Source organism: Aythya ferina, assembly GCF_964211825.1.
Source record: "Aythya ferina genome assembly, chromosome: 9".
Lineage (NCBI taxonomy): Eukaryota > Metazoa > Chordata > Aves > Anseriformes > Anatidae > Aythya > Aythya ferina.
In genome coordinates this window covers 9,696,107-9,716,185 of record NC_140305.1, presented here as the reverse complement: position 1 = coordinate 9,716,185, position 20,079 = coordinate 9,696,107, and the positions used below count along the sequence as shown (strand labels likewise).

The 20,079-nt window shown below is 34.5% G+C and overlaps 1 protein-coding gene across 6 annotated transcripts in view; it reads right to left on the bottom strand.

Moving 5' to 3' along the window:
* The window catches only part of PIK3CB (phosphatidylinositol-4,5-bisphosphate 3-kinase catalytic subunit beta), a 98,848-nt gene that overhangs the window by 11,270 nt on the left and 67,499 nt on the right, over nucleotides 1–20,079 (bottom strand). For all 6 annotated transcript variants that reach the window (XM_084529923.1, XM_084529926.1, XM_084529925.1 and 3 more), the window contains 11 exons: nucleotides 15,405–15,656; nucleotides 14,837–14,933; nucleotides 13,819–13,949; nucleotides 11,958–12,011; nucleotides 10,779–10,967; nucleotides 8,147–8,268; nucleotides 5,942–6,085; nucleotides 4,934–5,033; nucleotides 2,346–2,524; nucleotides 1,747–1,856; nucleotides 1,373–1,451 (listed from right to left, as the gene is read on the bottom strand). In XM_084529923.1, coding sequence (XP_084386049.1) covers nucleotides 1,373–1,451; nucleotides 1,747–1,856; nucleotides 2,346–2,524; nucleotides 4,934–5,033; nucleotides 5,942–6,085; nucleotides 8,147–8,268; nucleotides 10,779–10,967; nucleotides 11,958–12,011; nucleotides 13,819–13,949; nucleotides 14,837–14,933; nucleotides 15,405–15,656 — 1,457 coding nt within the window. The remainder of the gene's footprint in view (nucleotides 1–1,372; nucleotides 1,452–1,746; nucleotides 1,857–2,345; nucleotides 2,525–4,933; nucleotides 5,034–5,941; nucleotides 6,086–8,146; nucleotides 8,269–10,778; nucleotides 10,968–11,957; nucleotides 12,012–13,818; nucleotides 13,950–14,836; nucleotides 14,934–15,404; nucleotides 15,657–20,079) is intronic.

Here is a 20,079-nt window from a genome sequence, read left to right as displayed (position 1 = left end):
TCCAGCAACCACTTATTTGTTTTCAGCCTTCAGGCAGAGTATGTAGTTGCCCACCCATCCAGACCGTAACACCCTAACTCAGAGGCAAGAATAGCACAGCAGGCAGACTCAAAAGCATTGCTAAAGTCAGGGTAAGGACATCTCCTCAAATTCAGTCATTTTATCACAGAAGGCAGTCTGATTAGTCAGGCACAATTTACCCCTGGTAAATCCATATCGACTGTTCCCAATCTTCTATCCTATATAGTAGGTAGAAGACGGACAAACCTGTTACATTTGGTAGGAAATTGCAAAATAAAAATAAAAATAAAACAAAAACATACTTGGACAGAAATGTATTAATTTATGGCCATGGCTGTACAAACCATACGTACCATTAAGAAATAAGACCAATAGAAATAAGAAAATGTTAAAAAAGAAGAGGTTGATTGTTTGGCTATTCCACAACTCTGGTAATTCTCAACCAGATAGCGAACTTTTATAACAAACAGTCCTAACCTCCTCTTACCCCACTCTCAGGTTAGAATGCCTAAAGTTGACTAATTTCTAAAGCGTGTTTTGCCTGCTAGAAAAGCCTGTGTATTCCAGGTGCAAACCTCAATGACTAGTTTTTAACCAGTACTGCTCAAACACCAGATAGATTACAGAAAGCCTTCACATAAAGATCTTTTCATTGGACAGCAGATTTGCATTCTACATTGGTACCTCACTTGCACATGTGCAGTAGAACCTAAGAGCTGTAATTCCCATAAATCACAAAGTGAACTCCCATTTTTGCATACACCTGAAAAGTCTATGACAGTTAATAGACACGTTTGTTACTTGAGAAATTTATAAAATACATGCTTTTGGAAAGCTCACAGACACAAACAAAACAAAGAAAACCCAAAGGAAACCAACCAATGAATTAAACAAAATGCACAGAACCTGCTGGGCCTTTAGGTCAAGAATTGTTTCCTCACCTCATACAATGCTTTTTGTCTGGCTTAAAACAGTAAAATGTTTTCATTTTCATTGCGGAGAGCGCAATTTATAATCACCATGGAGACTTAGATACTCTGGGAAAGACACAGTGCACAAGGACAAATATCCTGCTTGATAATAAGTAAAAATCTCAATGTTTAACTTCACTTCTTACATTATTTCTTTTCATGGCTAAATTATTTTGTAATGTGGGCCATCTGGGGAATAAACTGCAAAGAGAAGCCATGTAGTTAGGTAAGTGCCTTCTATAGCCTGCTCACCTTGGCTATGACAAATGAAACCTTTTGGCATCATTCCAGATGTTTAGGGGAAAGCATATGAATAGGAAAGCTTTACTGGTAAGAGTGGACTCTCCACTGAAATAAACAAACCCTTAAGAGATCCTTACCGGAGATCCAGGCCAGCTTCTTTCCAAAGTATGTCCATCAAACGCAAAATCTGGAGTGTCAACATGTCCTGCCGGAGATCTATAATGGAAGGTTGAAACTGCTACTTCAGTTTCTCAAGAGTGTTGTAGATAAACCATCTAATATTTATAAGGCTTTCAGAAAAAGCTATCTAAAAATCCTCAATCCTAAATGTGAAAGCAGGATTAACCGTATCATTACGACTGATAACATCTGTAGATTGAAAACTAGTCAAAAAGATGCTTAATTTGTTTGCTGATGCAATAGTAAGCCATGTTTAATTTATGGCAATACAGAGCAACAAAGCTTAAGTGCAAGTGTGAGAATAAAGAAAGAAGTGCTCAGCACTGCTTACCATCACCATTTTTAAAGATGATCCCTACAAGATCTCCTCCAAACATCTTATTGTTGTATACTATCCATAGAGGCTTCATTTTAGAATCCATATATCTACACTTCTCAACGCTAGAAGAAAATATAACAAATGCTATAGTCAACTAAAAATAGTTCAGTTGAACAGGACTAAGCATTGTTCAAAAACACAACAGAAAACGTAGATTTCCAGTTTGGAATTACTTAAACATTACCTCAGCTTTCATTCAGCTACTATGCTATCAGCACATACTGAGTTATGGATGAATCTGTCAAACATCAACTATGTTGAACACCACGATTGGCACTTTTAGTCTTATATATAAATATGTTTAGCTATGGTAATACATTCACTAAGAGAGTATTAAGTTTCTTTGTGGATCACAATAATCTTCAGACTTTACTGCTATTTAACCTCGGGAAGACTGCCAACAGACCTTCTCTCACTATAGAAAGCGTTCCCTGTGACAGCATATCTGCTAAACAATACAGCCAAAGGAAGTTCAAGCACATAGGCGTTTCTACTTTAGTGTTCCCACTCAAAAGCTACAGTGAAACTTTATTCACTCATTCTTAACTTACTGTAGTTCTGAAAGTATAACAGAAGGATTCAGAGGAGACTGCAGGTCAGAAAGCGCTTCTCTGTAAGCATTTTGTTTCAAACACGTGTGCATTGCATCTTTTCCTTTTGCTTTGCTTTGTTTCATGGCATTCAGCTTAATTAAGCTGTTTAAAGTCTTCATTTTATTAAGGGCTTCCACCTGAAAGATATTTTATCTTTAAAACTTACTGGTTTGACTTTGCATGTAATACAATCTAAAATTGTGTATGAAAACAAAAAGCAGTTATCTGAAATATAAAGCAATTTTACAACATTCTATAAAATGGAAATAATAATCAGAAATTAAGATGGCATTTCTGAAACAAATGACAATAGACTTTTGGAAATTATTTATGTCCTAGAAGTACCATTTCTGTAACAAAAACATGGATGGGATGAAATCTCTGAAAACTCAAGTCACTTTTTAAGCAGGACTTAGTATCTCCAACACAGTGACATTTTAATGTATGACAAATTTACAAAAAATCCACCTTCAAAATTCAGTTTCCATCACAAATTAAATAAGGCATAGCATAGGTGCCTCAATCCATACTAAAGTCAATAGAAATTGAGTGTATCATACTTCTACAAAATTCAAACATTACTTGAAGCAATGGATGAAGATGCTGCATTATATGCATCCAGTTAGTTGCAAACAACAACATGGGGCCACAACACAAATTGCAGACATTTGTCACATACACAACTACACATGCTCAATATTTAAGACTCTGCTCTGCAAAAGTTTGTTCATTAAAACCCTGCTGAAATTAGGCATAAGGTAAATGCTCTGATCAGTTAGGATGCTCCAAATCTGCATGCATCATCTAAGCAATATTTACTTTTAGAATGTGTAAAGACACATTTAGCTTTTCTTTTCTTCCTCTGTTTTAGAAAGTTTTCCACCAGTACGGTTTGTAAGAAAACAAGTAAACTAGCAATATAAATATACATAACATGAACAGATAAAAGCCCTTTGATAACAAACCTACATAGCACATACAATGAACATAGTTTCTACGCTGCATCTACATCTAAGCAACTTGTTAGCAGAATACAAAGTATACAACAATTCACGGTACCCGTAAGTTAACATGCTCAGCAACGTGCTGCAATATTCTCTAGCAAACTGCATCAATTTAAGTAATTGTAAAAGATTATTTCTATTCAAGGAAGCCTCAGTCTAACTTATAAGGTGCTGAGTCAAGACTTACCACTTTTACAGACAGACTGAACCCTGTTAAGCAGGATGCTGTGGAAATTGTATGGAGTTTGATTATAAAACTGAGGCAATGGAGACCTGCCAGGTCAGCCATCTGTCAAAACTAAAAGCGCTCTGCTTTTCCACTATTCTAGGAGCTGTACAAACATCAGTGACAAGGGAACAAAATGGAACCTGTGTTGTACAAACAGGAACTTTTTGAAGTATTTCTACTTTGAATTTCTTCCGTGTTTGCACAGTTGGAATTTTTTTTGCCCCTTCTTTGATTGTACTGACATTTGTTTCCTGTGAAGTGCACAAAAACTTTACTGACCTTAGGTCTATTGCTTAAGCATTTCATCACCTAATCTTTTTATGATTTTGACAATACTAACAAGCACTCATGTAAGAGATGGTCTTTTCAATGGTCTGTGAACTGCAGAAATAAGGAGCACAACAGTACATGCCTGTTCTGTTTGTTTCTTGAAGTACATTTTCAACATTGACAGTATCAAAACTGTTAGAAATAACAAACATCAGACTAACATTTACTGAGTTGCCTTTTCTGTCTTTATTTTTCCTTGATGTAGCAAATACATTAATTCCAGAGCTACAATTTTTAAGGATTTTATGTTAGCAATCTAAATTTTCTTGCTAGAATTGCATTACAGCCTTTAGAACATGATTTGCAAGTCTCTATTATTGATCTGCCAATAAGCTTATTAGTCTGTTTAAAAGTAAATCTCTCTCCTTTTTTTTTTTTTTTTTAATGGAAAATCTGTATTAACACTAAAATGAGTATTTGGGTTGCTTCAACACCTGTTTCCAGGGAGTACTGCATTATTCTACAAATAGAATAGACTTTCGCATTACTTTTTAGCAAAAGCTGTAAGAAGCAATCCTGGATTTATCCATATAAAGTTTAGATAGAAATGTAATAGTTTATATTAAACAAGCTGCTCTGATGGGATGGGGTGGAGGTTGGGGGTGTCACAAGTTTTAAGTGCATATAAACCCTTCCTCACCTAATAATCTGGACAGTCTACTTTTCTGTCTAGTTCGTATGCATAGTGCTGAAAGTCCCTGCACTTCTCAGAACACTATAAAAACAGGGTGCTGCCTCGGAGGCCCCACAGCACGAGCTGCCTTCTGTACCAGGGAAGACTGCTCCATCATTACAGCCATCTATTCAACCCACTCATTTCTCCCTCTCATTCATGCTTCCTTCTCTCCCCCCACATTCCCTCCTCTCTCCTAAACAGATGGACTTTGTCAAGGTAACCAATATGACCCATAGGAACACTGGAACAAGCATTTGAGTTACAAGCTAGACTAAGTCAAGATTTAAGGAAGGAGGGAAGTTTATACCTGTTTAGCAAGCACTTTCATGTGAGCAACACTTCCTCGGCAGTAAGCTTCAAGTATCAAACCAAACTGTATTGAAACAGCAGGTATGTGAACCTCTGACCTGTAAGGGAACATCACAGAAGAAAAGCATCTGATCTATCAAGACAGACCACATAATTTTACAGACTGGCATTTAAAGCAAATAAAGTGGAAACAAACAAAAAAATGCTTCATGGTCATTAGATAAAATAAAAAGGCAGCTTTCAAATGAATTAACAAAACACTCATAAGGAATGGTGAGTTTCAACACATGCCACTTGATTTTAGGTCTAGGACTGTTCTGGAAGCAATAATGATAAGAGGTAGTTACTGGGTATTTGTTTTCAGGAACCTCTTTTATTAAAGAAAGTAATATTGATGGAAAATGATATTGAGAGTCAGGGCTGATGTTACACTGCGTGTTCTCAAATCTTGGTAAGGAAAAGCTAAAGTTTCCCTGAGGGGTACACTTGGAAAGAAACACTGAACCATATTTGCAGAACGAATTATTCTCCAAAACATTTGCATGTAGTACTTGCTCTTGTTATTTAGAAATATTAGAATAATTTAGTTGTATTTTGAAGACAGAATCAACCTATAAATCCATTCTGCAAGATATCTGCAATTCATAGAACTCGAATAGAACTCATCATCAAATGTAGCAACAACACACAGAATTATTTTTATTTTCTGTTAGTCTTTGAAAAATTGTATTTTTCCCTGTGAGGTATAAATACTGTATTTTTACTGCAAGCACACTCAAAACAAACACTAAAATCATACACAAACCTAACTTACCAGTTAGCTAGAGCTGACTGCAGTTTCAAGTATTTTCTTCAAATAGTGGATTACAAAGCATAGTAATATATTTAAAATAAGAGTATGGCTTTGATCTATAAATGCCAAAGGTAAAAGAAAATTCTTGATCTGCCTACTAGAAGCCTAATCTGGACCAACAGTTTCAGAAAGATGTAAGGGAAAAATTCTTACCTTAGATGCCAAAACAGCATCTGTCCTATTCTCCTATTAGCAAGTGCTCTCTCTAATAGAAATCTGGAGAGAGCGCAATCAAGAAAAGGTTCATATTTCAGGACTTGCACAAGTTGAAGAAGATACTGAGAGAGTTCTTCATCGCTAGAATGAGGTACATAAAATGAGTTGATAAAAAGGTAACTAGATTAATGACATTCCAGAAATTCAGATGCATATGCCAAACCCAACTACGCAAATTTAGGTTCAACAGGAAGAGTTTATCCCAATCTTTCAGTAATAAGGAGAAGAAAAATAATACACAACTTAGTGCAATTGCTAGATTGATCAATTTATCATTAAGTTAAAAGAATTTTAAAAGTCAAACCTTTAAGTAAAAATGTCATTTAATCATGGGCCTTTACAAGATCAACATCTCAGCCTGAGCTCTAGGTTAAGCATCTAGGAGATGAATTATTTCATGTTTCCAGATTGGACATTGGCTCCACTTTGACCCCTCAAGCTCTGATTGAGGAGCTGTATCTTTGGAATTACTGAAACCTAGCAGTCAGCTAACTCCTACAGGCACAGGCAAGAAGGGCACTTGAGGCAAAACTAAGAATACTTGCATACCCGTTCCAAAATCAGGAAAGCAGTATTCACTCTACTGAATGTAATTCATTGACCTGTCTTAAGATGTTAGTGCCTGTTAGCTGAAAGGTGTTAATTTATTAAGATACATTCACAAACTGATCCATTTAGGTAAAATATTGGTGGTGCATTACCAAAAACATAATATTGTTTAGAGTATGAGGAAAATCAGAGACAAATCTTTCAGACACCAAGCAATGCCCAAAGTACTTATATTTCAGAAAGGCAAATTTAAGTATGTAGCGACAGTTCATAAACAAGATTTTTAAAAGCTTCTACGTTAGTTAACTACTGTAAGTAATACTGACAAAATAAAAGTAATTCCAATAATGTTCTACAAAGGCTTGTACCTACCCCCTCCCACAAAAAAAAAAAAAAAAAAAAAAAAAGCCAAAACAAACCTCTTAACACTTGACAGTTATGTTACTCCAGAACAAATCTGAACTTTCCCTGACTTTTTACATTCAAGTATCTTTCCTTTTATAAATGGCCTGAAGAATTCAGATTGTCTGCCTAGGATGAAACAGGAACCTTCTACACATCACGGAAGGATTTCAGAGATGCAAATACTGGACTCTTTTGTTCTCTTTATCTTACTCTGAAACCCTTCAGTAACTTGGTCAAAATATTCAATCACACTGCATTGTATTTATTTTTGTCTACCTTTCTATTTCAGCTAATAGTATCACCTTTAGGTTAGAGTGGTTTTTTTTGTTTGTTTGTTCGTTTTTTACCAGCTGCCTTTTTAAAATAAGGTGGAAACTGATTTCTGATACCCAACTGAACATAATTTTGCTTCAGAACCAGAACTAAGAGTACTAGAAATAATTCCAGATGTACAAATTCTGTATTATTTGGATAGCCCAGCAGCTAAAATTCTTGTTTATTTGAAAGAAGTCAAAATATTTTTTTTCAAATGTATAGCCTTGACCATTAAAAAAAAATCATTTAACTATCTACCACAGAGACTTTAGAATTCAAGGACAGGAAATGCAGTAATGCTGCAAATGATAATGTTAAACAACGCATGCCCTACGTTACAGTGAAGGGCAAAATTATGTGTGATAAAGGAAGAACCACAGATAGTACAGGCTACTATCGAGATTGAACAAATTCGTAATTTTTTAGGTTTTTTAATTGTATGGTAAAGCTTATGTTTCTATTAAATGATACAGCAAATACTTGACAAAATGACAGAGTAGATGGATAGCATTTCTTAATGATGCAAAGTCAAAATGGTATAATAATCAAGTATTTACAAGAAGTTCTCACAATATCTGGTTCTCCCTTTGTCCAAGGAAGGAGTGAATACAACTCTCTCTGGGACAAATGTACACCATTTTTTTCTTAGCAGCGTGGAAAATAATAATCTTTGAATATAAGATGTCAGAGTAAAGGGTTTTTACGTGGCTTCCAATTTGTGTATCCAGAAAGACTGCTTAATGTGGTCATTATTCACAGCAGACAGTCCATTTAAATCTTTCCTCTTGGGGTTCTTTTTTCCTGTAGACATACAAAATTAAGTTTCTTCCCCTCGAGAAAACCTTGTATGCTGCACTAATATGATATACTCACCTCATTTGCTTTAAACATCCCACTGCATATTCTCTCACGTACTGGTCTGGATAATTGAAATCCAACAATTCTAATGCTTCTCTAGGCAGCAGCTTGGGCCATATCTGAAGGAGAGCCTGAAGCTGTTTTAAAAAGAAGACTATCAGGTTACAGGTAAAGTAACTATTTAAGAAAACAGATGGATATAACTGCTCATGAAAGCATTCATACTAACAGAAGGAGAGAAACAGACTGGTCTGACTGAATTAAAAAAAAAAAAGTGGGAAAATGGTCCCACTTCTGGTTGAGTTTAACAACCTTTAAAATTATCCTGATGATTTTTTGGCAGTAGGCCTCATTCACATTTACTCAAAAAATCTGTTTCTTCACACATAGACAAGATGCACAGTAAACAATAGTTAGGTAATGCCAGATGTGAATTTTAGAAACTGAGTTTCAGTAAAATTTAGAGAATGTTTTATTAACACTCATAAATATGTAAACATTCTGGTAAAAATACAAGTTTTCTCTTAATAAAGGTTTTAAGATCATTTTTGTTAAGAGAGATCTTTACCAAAAATATTTATCCATCTCAACCAATGAAGCATTTTCTTACATATACATAGTAATGGCCTTAAATGCAGAAAGGATGATTCAGATAGATATTAATAATTAGATAATAATAATTAAAACCCCAAATCCCAAAGACAATGATGTGCTAGAAAAAGTTGAAGAAAAACTAGTCTCTTATTTTGAACTACTAAGAAGAAAAAACATCTAGAGGTTGCATAAAATAAACTTATTGCATTTTAATGAGGCTACCCACCAAGGATATGTTTTAATAATATATATATATATATATATATATATATATATATATAAATAAGACTAAAAGAGGACACTATTAGTCAAAATAAGTCTGAACATGTAAATACAATATAGAGCGTACACTTTTTCTTTTCTATGCTAAGAAGCCATAAGTCATGATAAAAATTTCTATTCAATCCTTAGCCCATGAGGGTCAAACACCACCAGTCTTTATATCAAGAAGCACTACAGCCATCAACACTTCCATATCATGAATACTTGAACTGAAATTCTCAAATAAATACTAACACTGAGCAGACACTTAATACCATAAAAGCAGATGTTGAAAATGCAAACAGCAGCTATGCCTGCCAGACACACAATAAGAAACTTCAAAACAAATGTATCAGAATTTCTAGACAACCTACTTTAAATCAGGTGCAGAACCCATACAAACACAGAAATGTTTTGTTTATAATGAATGATCAAAATGAATGAAGAATCTGAGTTACATTCTGAAAAGACAAGTGTACGTGGCATTACTTGCTTCAGAATCAGGCAATGAATTTTGAAAGCCGTGGTCGGCAGTACATACATTCACTGTGAATTACATTTCAAGATACAGACCTCCTAACTTTGACTGCAGCAGTACTCAATTTTTGAAATAATTTCAGAGGTTAATAAAATGAGAAAATGTTAACTGATGTGACCTAGAGGAATTGGGATCTAACTGGCCTATGACACAAGCAAGAAAATTCACCAAATATGCACTGCTCTGTTTACATTCTTCCTCGGAACTTTTATTAAGAGAAGCACATTCCAGCCAGCTCCATATCCCAGGTGCATTGCAACTGGCTCAAAAGGGCAGGTCAAGGGACATCAGAAATGCTCGTTGCATTTGGAGAAAAACTTGGATTATGAAACGCCCTCATCTGGTTAGACAGCAGCGAGGTAGCTCTGAAGAGCTTCCAAATGCATCTGATTTTTAAAGAACTTTTATATTTCATATGTTTCAGAACTTTTAAAAGTTCTCTACAATATCAAACATGTTAAAATGCTACACACACGAATTACTGCATAATTCTCCTCACACATGGTTTGAAACTCCTGACAAGCTGTGAGAAAACGACAAACATTGAATTATCAGCAATGATCTAAAGGTTTAGAGAAAGCTCGAGTCTGACTGGCCTTGCTGTATCAGTTCTGCTCCCCCAATGAACCAACCACAACTTCTTCCCTAACAAAACAAGTTTCCTATAAGAGACAACACAATTACAGAAAGGTCAGTATTTTTCTTCCAGTTACTTCAAATATTTAAAAATTAACTAGCCTTTCTCTAGTTAGTGCCACTTCAGCAAGGTGTCTAATTAATAATGTCTAATTTCCATTTTGAGAATAAATACTGTCTGTGAATCCTGTCAGAGAGTTCTGCCATCCCACTACTCTGCTGAGTGAGGAGGTGATGGAAACATAAGGAAAACAGAATACATTCAGTGCAACTATTCTACTAAAATATTGCAATACAACGAGAGCTTGGATGAAATCTATGTGATAAATAACACAAGAAAGCTGCTTTGATCCACTGTACAAAAATTCATGGACCACTGAACTAATAGCTTAAAGATGGTTTAAAAATCAAACATAATACTCCATTTCTAAGAAAATTTACTACATTTGAGCTGCAATAAAAGAACAGGAAGATCAGAAAGTTCATCTTAGTTGTATAAACCAAAGTTCATTGTACCATTTCAACAATTTCTACACTAGAGGAAAAAACAAAACAAAAACTATTTACTAATGATTTGACTGCTGCATTTTTCCACCCCATCTTTGCCTTTTCCCTTACCTGAGCAACATCTTCAAGTTTGTTCCATTTTAAGGACAGCAGCAGTTTTGGCAATGATTGTGGAAAATTTTCACGACAGTCATATCGCAAAGTCCAAATAAGATCCATTTCATTTTCACAGAGCTGAGATAAAGGATCTCTTTCCATTATTTCTTTTAGCACAACAAAAAACTTCTTACCACCTCGACCCTAGAAAATGAGTAAAGTATAATGTTTTGATATATTCAGTAAGATTCTTATTTTTAGCACAAATGCTATACCAGGCAGAATATCAGATAGAAGTCATGAAATACAGGGGAACAACGATTACACCTTTCTTTCAGATTTCTGAAGCTAGTTCTAAGAACTGCAACTAGTACAGTTATTCAAAAATGCAGTGTACAGAAGTTTCTGAATGATAACTTCAAAATTAATGACACTAGGTGGCAATATTTCTATTTTCCAACTCCAATGGGGAAAACTCTTGTTCAGGATACATACACATGCTTTTTCCTTTCATATTTCAAATGAGCAAATTTTATTGATATATAAATAATGCTTTTAAATTTTTACGCCAAAAGACACTTTTCCAACAATAACCAAAGGGAAGTACGGTTGCTAAGTGTACAAAGAGATATTTTTTGTCTTCTAATCCAGACTTGTCTTTTCCAGACATTTCTCTCTGTTTCATCTCTCTGAAACATGAACATAACATTTGTATGAATGAATCTTCACACTGGCTCAGTTACTACCTCTATCCTCTTATACTCTCATGCAAGCTCCTAGGACAGAAATTAAAGGAATAATATCAGCAACAACAGAATTCCATAAATTAATGAGATGAAAAACTGCTGCATCTGAGTAAGGATGTAGCAGTTGAAAGGAGTAAATTAGTTTCAAGATAATATTCTGAAGAAAAAAAAAAAAAAAGACAAGCTTTTAATACCAAAGCCACCTTTATCTTCACAAAGGTAAAGGAAGTTTCAGAGTAATTTTAAGAGGTTGGCCAAAGGTCTTTACATTAATGGAAAATGAAAGTTGAAAAAGATGGTAGTAAAATCGGGACTGATAACAGAAAAACAGCTATCGTTAAAACAACGTTCTGTACAGGTTTTCCACCTGACAAAAATGTATATTTATGCATCTGTTGTACATACAACTTATTTAAATTTTAAAATATTGCCTTTAGTAGATGCTTACCGCCATTGCAGCATTGTCACTGCTTCTTGCAATCTCAGCTGCCTTTTCAAGTATCTGCAAAAAGATGTTTTTAAATACATTAGATTTAAATACAGATCTGACTGCATTGAAAGAATAAGTACAAAAATGAAGCAAATAAGGAAATTTCGCTATCTTTTAAATAATTAGAACACTATTAAGTTGTATATACAGTTGTATAGAATGGAGAAAGCATTGCTCCATCTAAAATTGGGTAAAGAGGGAGAAGACTTACATCAGTTTTAATCAGGCAATATGGGAAACCACAAAAAAGACTCAGTAATCAGAGACCAAATGTCCAGCAGGTAAAATCCTTAACAAGGCACACATACCTGTCGTTGCCATTGCAGGTATTAAGTTCCTCTGTATGAAATGCTTATTAATGTCATATCTGCTACTTGGCTGCAAAGCCCACTCACGTGCAAAACTGTGCAAAAACTTAAGTGAAGGAAAGTTCAATGTCCTAATCCTGTTTGATGCTTGTCCCCCTGTGCTTCTTAGAGTTTTACTCTACTTGCAAATAAACTTTGAAAGTTTCTGCAAGTTCATCTTGGTTCAACTGAATTGAAAGCCCCTCACTGGTGGGGCAGCAGCACAGATCATTACTCAGCCCAACACGTGACTCCTGCATTAGACAACAGCTTTCTTCTGAGTTGTTACAGTGCTTCTGCTCACTCAGCCCCAATACAGCTGTTCACTGCAAATGGATTGATGCTATGATCCAAAGATTCATCTATTTTTAGACATTATGTTTCTTAAAATAAAGATTTGGTATCTGATTCTCTATTATCTTGGCAGAAACAAGAAAAAACACGGGGAAAATTAAAAGCAGCCATACACCAAGCAAGTCTCCTCTAGACAACTCTGAAAAGCAGATTCTCAGATGACATAATTCAAGCAGCTGCAATGTTGCTCCTGATTTAACTGCACCTTACACCAAGAGAATCTGAGACTGAGTATCTTGCCCTCTTTTCCAAGGGAGAAATCTCAGTATACCCACAGAAATTGAATGAATCGGGTAGTTTAGTGCTCTGATTTTCCCAGTGATGCTAGAGTTTATTGCTTAACAGTTTCTTAACTCTAGGGAATTAAAAGAAGCAAAAGCTACTGGGAGGAAAAAAAAAAAAAAAAAGAAAGGAGCAGAATAGAGCACATTTTGTAGCAGTTCCTCAAATGTGAAAATTTTCAGTGAATGTTTTGTTACCAGCTCTGCAATCACTTTATAAAAGCACTCTGGGATTTTACTTTGATATACAAGATTTTTCAGGTAAGTTCAGGTAAGGTTCAAGAGGCAGCCAAATGAAAGTTACAATGGATAGTTAGGGCCATCAGACATTACCTTAAGGTCAACAAATAAAATAACTTTGTAAAAACTTTTGTCTGTGTTCACCTCAACACTTTAACAACCTTGGTACCTCTGGTACAAAGCAACTAGAACAAACAAGTGTTAAGAAATGCTTTCACATTCCACTTCTGTATTTAGAAGAAAACAGCATAGAGTATTTATTTTCTAAAGAAAAAAGCTAGTGTCATGAGCAAAATGAACCATAAAGTGTTACAAATAAAGCAGTTACAAAACTGAGAAATAAAAAGGCCTGTGTGAAGAGTAAATTGGCAAACCAAAACGAAGAAGGCAATTAGTCAGCACTGTTTTAGCTCTTACAGTACTTTCAATCCCGTTTTATTACAAGAACATGTATTGCACCAACAGAGGGCAGTATTATGTAGCCCAAGTTCAAACAACTGCAGGAAGCGGGGAATTCAGTGGAAAAAGCAGAGCTGAAAGTAAGGAAGAAATAGTTATTTACATACAAGCATTCATGACTGATCTGTCACACCTTACCTTATCAAAGGGAGGGTAATTAATAGGATGTTTTGAATATTCTTGAAATTTAATGTGCAAAGCTGTTGCATTTTCAATGTAAGGGTTAGTCTGGACAGTTCCCATTGGATTTAACATTTCTTCAAGTTCATCTAAAATATTAGACAGAATAATTAATACTACAGGCCAGGCATCTATTAAAATAAATAAATAAATATTTTTGAGTCATTGCCTTTCAGAAATTGCTTACTCTACACAGTAAACAGAGACATATTTTGCTGCATAGCACTTCTACAATGCACTGCATTTCTGGTATACACAATGTTGGATTATCACCAGTGAAAAAAAATGATTTTCCCTTTCCAAAAGAATCATAACATCAAGGGAAGCTAAGATACTGCTATCTGAGCCAAATCCCTAACTGTAGTCCCAAGATCAGTCTCTGTAAACCTCTATATTGACTACCTCTATATCAAATAGTATGGAAAAGAGTAAGAAGTTTTAAGCCACTTTTTTTTCCAGCAATAGAGCCAGGTTGATACAGTATTTCTCAGGATTAAATTAAGAGTGACTTGTAGATTTCAGACTGTTGTCCTAATCAATCCAAATAATTTAGAAGGAAGCCTTAAAAACCAAGTTCTAATTCACTTTTTTTTTGCCAACTCCAATATTGTCGTATACAATATACCGACCCTGTTTAGTTTAATATACATAGCACAAGGAACAAAATGAAACCTAAAATGCATTTTAAAAAAACAACAAATAACAGATATAAACATGGATCTCTATTTTCATGAGATTTTCTTTCCATAATAAAACACTGCGAATACTATTTTCAAGCAGGCTCTCATCTTTCCTCTTTCCTGATAAACAGGACTTTTATGAAAGACATTAAGACTTTACATATTTATCCACGTAAAAAAATGTGCGTAGCAAAGAGATGATGACAAGAGATCTGGACATGCATGTAGTAAATATTCTACTATTTGATACTGGTCTTCTTTAGTCTCAAATATCTCAAACAGAAGTTAAACTTTACCAGGAAATGATGACCAACTGTGCAGTACAAATTCTCCATTCTTCAGTTGTCCTTTATAATCAAATACCATGGTATTTACCCAGGCTACAGGATAGTGCTGTTAAAAGAAAAAAAAATTACATGGAATCAAGAATCATTTTAATATTAATAAGAATTACTATTAATAAAACATTAATTAATAAGAATTAATTTTTAAGGAAGCCACTCCGCCAACATAAAAAAAATACATTTCCCTGAATGTGAGCCAAGATGCTCATTTTTTTCCTCATCGTAACTTCTCAAGTTCTATGAGTTAGAACAAAACTAACTTTTCAAAATATAATTTGTTAAGCAGCCATTTGCCAACTTGCTTATAACCAAAATGTTGATGCCTTTTTCAGCGTCCAAGAAGAAAGAAAAGGTGTTTTTTCATAGCAACATGGGATTTTTCATACATATGATTCTTAAATATATATTTTTTTTTCATCTTGTATTCTTGAACACTGAAGTGAAGACAATGAAAGATTTTTCAATATTCAGTGAAATATAATTCAGAGGTACACACAGGGAAAAAAAAAAATAGACATACCACTTTTCCTGCTTTCCTAATGGTTTGGTATTTGGAGGGATTCATTGCCTTAGTTGACTTTTTAGTTTTCATCTTATCCATCACAGCATAAACTGCAAAACAGAGCCTCGCCATTCTTGGTAGATCACAGACATTTATTTCAAACTCCAGTACTTCATTCCAAACGTGGTCACTTCTCCCAGATATTTCTGTGCTTACAACTGTTTTACAAAGGAGCTCTGTACCATGGAATATACCAGCCCTAACATGAACCTGCAATAAAGAAATGAGAGAAAAAAAATATTACAACTTGCCACGAAGCCTACAGATTTCTGCACAGAATACGACACAGAGCATACATATATACGTTTATTCAATATTTCTAACTTGAAAACAAATGATAATTTTGAGATTTTAAAGTTAAACAAGCAGTTACTGAGAACAAATTCTTTTTTCTTTGCTATTCATGTTCCTGGCCACCATGTCATGGAAGAAGAAATTACTTGTACAAACTAAAATTAGAAGATTGCCTCTATTAATGACAACGGAAACAGCCAGCACACTATTTAACAGATGCTTCTTTGTACACGTGACAAGGAGTAAGATACTATGGAAAATAAGAACTGTCATGGCATTTTTTCTATAGGAATTTTCCATATTTTTATAGAAAATTCTTTCCATAGAAATTACCTCTGCTGAAAATAACCCCCCCCCAAAAAAAATCTTTGTTCTGAGATACTTTTCAACTTACTCAACAACAGGCATAAAAAATAACACCTGGCTTTTCACGACTTATTTCCTCCAGAAAATATTCCATGCCTAAATCAATATTAAATTGCTTCTATATTGATTTCGTCTAGAGAACAGAAATTATAAATAGTTCACGTGCTGAAATAGTAACTTTTTTTTGTTTCGTCGTTGAATTAGCTATGCATCCTCATCAGGACCTTTCCTTTTCCCATTCCTGTGTATTCTCACCAAAATATTTTAGAAAAACAAAAATACTGGAGTCTACCTCAAAATACATTTAATTATTCTTGCTCTGAGGACGTTTTAAAACATGGTAACAACAGAGATAACTTGAAAAAACAAAGTCCAGATTTTAGAGAAGCTGGAACAAGCAGCTACAGAAGAGATTTTATACCTATTTTTTAAAAACAAAGGTGAGTCACACATAATTGGAGTAGAATAATTTAGTGGCAAATCAAACATAATTCAATAGCAGAAGTAACAATGAATTACACAAAAGATTAGTCACTTCCCATCTGACAGTTGATATAGATAGAAAAATTGCATTTTGATAGCCAAATCAAGATATGCTGTTCAAGTAACATTGACATAAATGCAATAAATTAATATATAAATGCTTTTAACATACCTAACACTGAAAGAAAGCATAGGAAACAAGCAACAACAATAACAACAGGATGAAAAAGGTAAGACTATTTGTGCAAATCTAAATTCTAATCTCCAGCTAAAACCAATTTGTACTTCTAAGAGAAAAGTTTGGGGGTTTTCCAACTTAAGGAAAAAATTATTTTTGATTTAAACTGTTTATAGACACACATGGAGGGATACTGATGACTGACATCAGAAATCACCTGAATGGTAATAATAACGTACATAATTCCCAGGAATTCTATTTTGTCTTTAGCACCCAGAAACCAACAAGACCAGCTAGCTTGAACTATAAAAACAAGGAACGGGAAAGGCGAAGTGAGAAAAGAGAAAAAGATGGAGTTATTGGCACTGAAATTAAACACATTTTAGGTCAATGCTAAGATGCAGCTAATTCCTGCATTTCTGTTTAATAACATATGTACAAAGAAAACTGCATGTTTCCAAGTTTCCATACTCTTGGATAGTTTCAGTAAGAATGACAAGGAGGTCTTCATTTTTTGTTGCCAAAACGACAAAGTAAGAAATATGTCGACTTCTTTTAGGTGACCTTCGAAATTATCAATGGAGAAAGATAGGCAGTGAAGAAGAAACAGTCTATAGTCCTTTGGTCACCTTCAAGAAGAAGTTATCAATGTTACACCTAGAGGAGTAAAAGGTAAATTGGTTTTTCAGGTTCCTTATGTTCCTTAAACAGCCTTCCTAACATTCACTTTAAGCTATCGTTATTTCCGAGCACTCTCAGAGAAAGTGGGAGATGTTCATAATTCGGTATAATTTTTGGATAAAAGTAATTTAAATTACTATCATCCATCAGGAGGTTGCTGTCATAGCATAGGCAGAGGTATTAGGTCTTGGAGGACACTGTAGTAAGTTACACTCCTCCATGACACAGGAGCTACAGGAATGTTCATTATTAAACTGATTCAGTTGACTTGCATATACATGTATGCATATAATCCCAATTTTATTCCCAATCACTTAAAAGAAATATTCAATTTAGAAGACATTCACTTGATTCCCAGTGACACTCATAAAACCCACTTTTACCTATTTTTGGCATGCTTCCCCACTGTAAGTTACGAATAGCTACATGAACATCCATGAAACAGAGAACACACTTTGAAGAAATCTTACTTCAGACAATCTAAGATGTATACAGACTATATGTGGGCATGCATACATATACATAACTACGTATGTATATATTCATGCAGTCAAAATTCCTGTTTACATTTACAGTTCTTTTCTAAATCTAATTACAGATTGCAACCTTATATTCTTCAAAAAGGAAATACTGTCTGTGGCTGATGCCAGAGAACCTATTAAAATTGGTTCACAGTGTTTTTGAAACAAGTCACCAGGCAGTCCTTTACTAACAAATTTGGAGATTTATTATATGTTCAACTGAATTTACAACCAAATTCCTTTGCTGATTGAAAGCTATCTTATGGCACTATGATTACATTCAGTGCATTATCTGCTTGTGCTTTAAAACCAGTTAACAGTAAGTGTTCTAGAATCTAGCTGATTTATTTAAAACCGGGGTTTTAAACTCACATTTGAATAGTTTTTGATATTGTTCTTTGACTTCTTGACATCTGATATTATCACTGTGTACGCCACCAGACTTCCCTGACTGGGGAAGTTATTTTCATTTTGTAATTGTAAAAAGATGTTTTAAAATGAAAAATTCAAGTGATCAAATAAAATTTGATAGTAACATAGCAGCCTGGGTATTTCTAGAACACACTGCTGTTTTGCCTGCCCTTGAGCAGTTATAATTTTATGATTTCTGTTCCTATTAAATATAAGGGATTGGATTTTTTTTTTCTTGTCACCCTGACACTCCATTTTTACTAATGAAATAGTGTTAGAATGGTGCAGCCAAATAGCAAGACAAAAAAGCAATTTCAAACATCATGTATTTGGAAAATTGGGTGTTAGCTGAATGAAGTCACTGGGGCTCTAGGTGAAAATACTCAACACAGCTCACGTTGGCAGAGTGCTACCCCATCTAACAAAAATTTTGTTTCCCCACTACAAACACTGCACTTATGAACTAGTGGTTTCAGCAAAAGTGAATATCAGTTAGTCCAAAGTACAGTGAAACTAGGGGAATAATAGCAGTGAATTAAACATTACATTCTAAGGAATCAGAACTAGAAAACAAATACATTCTCAATAGTGAAACAATTCCACGACAGCGTAGGTAGACAATGCAGAGAAATATGCACAAGCTTGCAAGATTAATGCATGACATTTGGTAACCACAGCACTTAGGTTTTCAAGACTACAATGCATTCAAAATGCTAAATACTCCTTAGATAGCGTCCACAATAATCGACACTAAGGAACTATTAATTTTCATTGTTTCTCCTCAACATATTTTCTTTTTCCTCTAAATGCATATTGAAACTAATCAAACCTCGTATTTTATAAGCGTGTGTGGTATATACATATCTATATTTAAAATATATAAATGTAAATATATATGATAGCTACATCACTTGTGGAATCCACCTTCTTCTCCTCTTTCCCTTTTATTTTAAAGCTCTAAGAGTCTACAGAGTGTAAAGCTAAGAAGAGAATACTAATACATAGCTAAAATATGGTTTAGATATAGAAAAAGAAAACTTCTGATTTTGCAGACATCCATTTCCACAGCCATGCTGTCTAATAGAGTAAAACTGGTCCATTTAAGTAAGGTCCATTTAGCTATGTAGTAAAATGGAGGTTGTGACAGTAGTTTTGAAGAAAAATGCACTGGGTATCTTGAACAAAGCATCTGAACAGCAAACATCAATGGATAATTGAATTTCTCTTGAACTTACTCAAATAATTGTTTGTCAAACCAAATAAAGGAAATTAACGCTGTTCTATTTCAGAGGCAAGTGTCTTTTGAGGTCTTAAAGTAATTGTGCAAAAAGCTGCCACATGTTAACAACCTGTGGTCTGTAAAACAGTCAGTAGCCTAGTCATGTACATTTTACAGGAAGTGCTACTACAGCTTTCTTTTGTGTGTGTGTGTGTGTGTGTGTGTGTGTGTATACTCAGCATGTTTAGACAATAAAAGACAGACCATACAGAAGCATGCTATCAGTGCTTAGACTCAGAGAATTTATTCTGGAGTATGAAATTACTTTAAGTTCCCATGGATAATGTTTAGCATTTAATCTACTTTTGCTTGTCAGATGTTTATGGCAGTTTAGTCTGAATAAGCTTATTTCATACCAGTATCAGTACTTACAGATATCATCTTAAAAAAAAGATAATCAAGTACCCCATGAACACACAT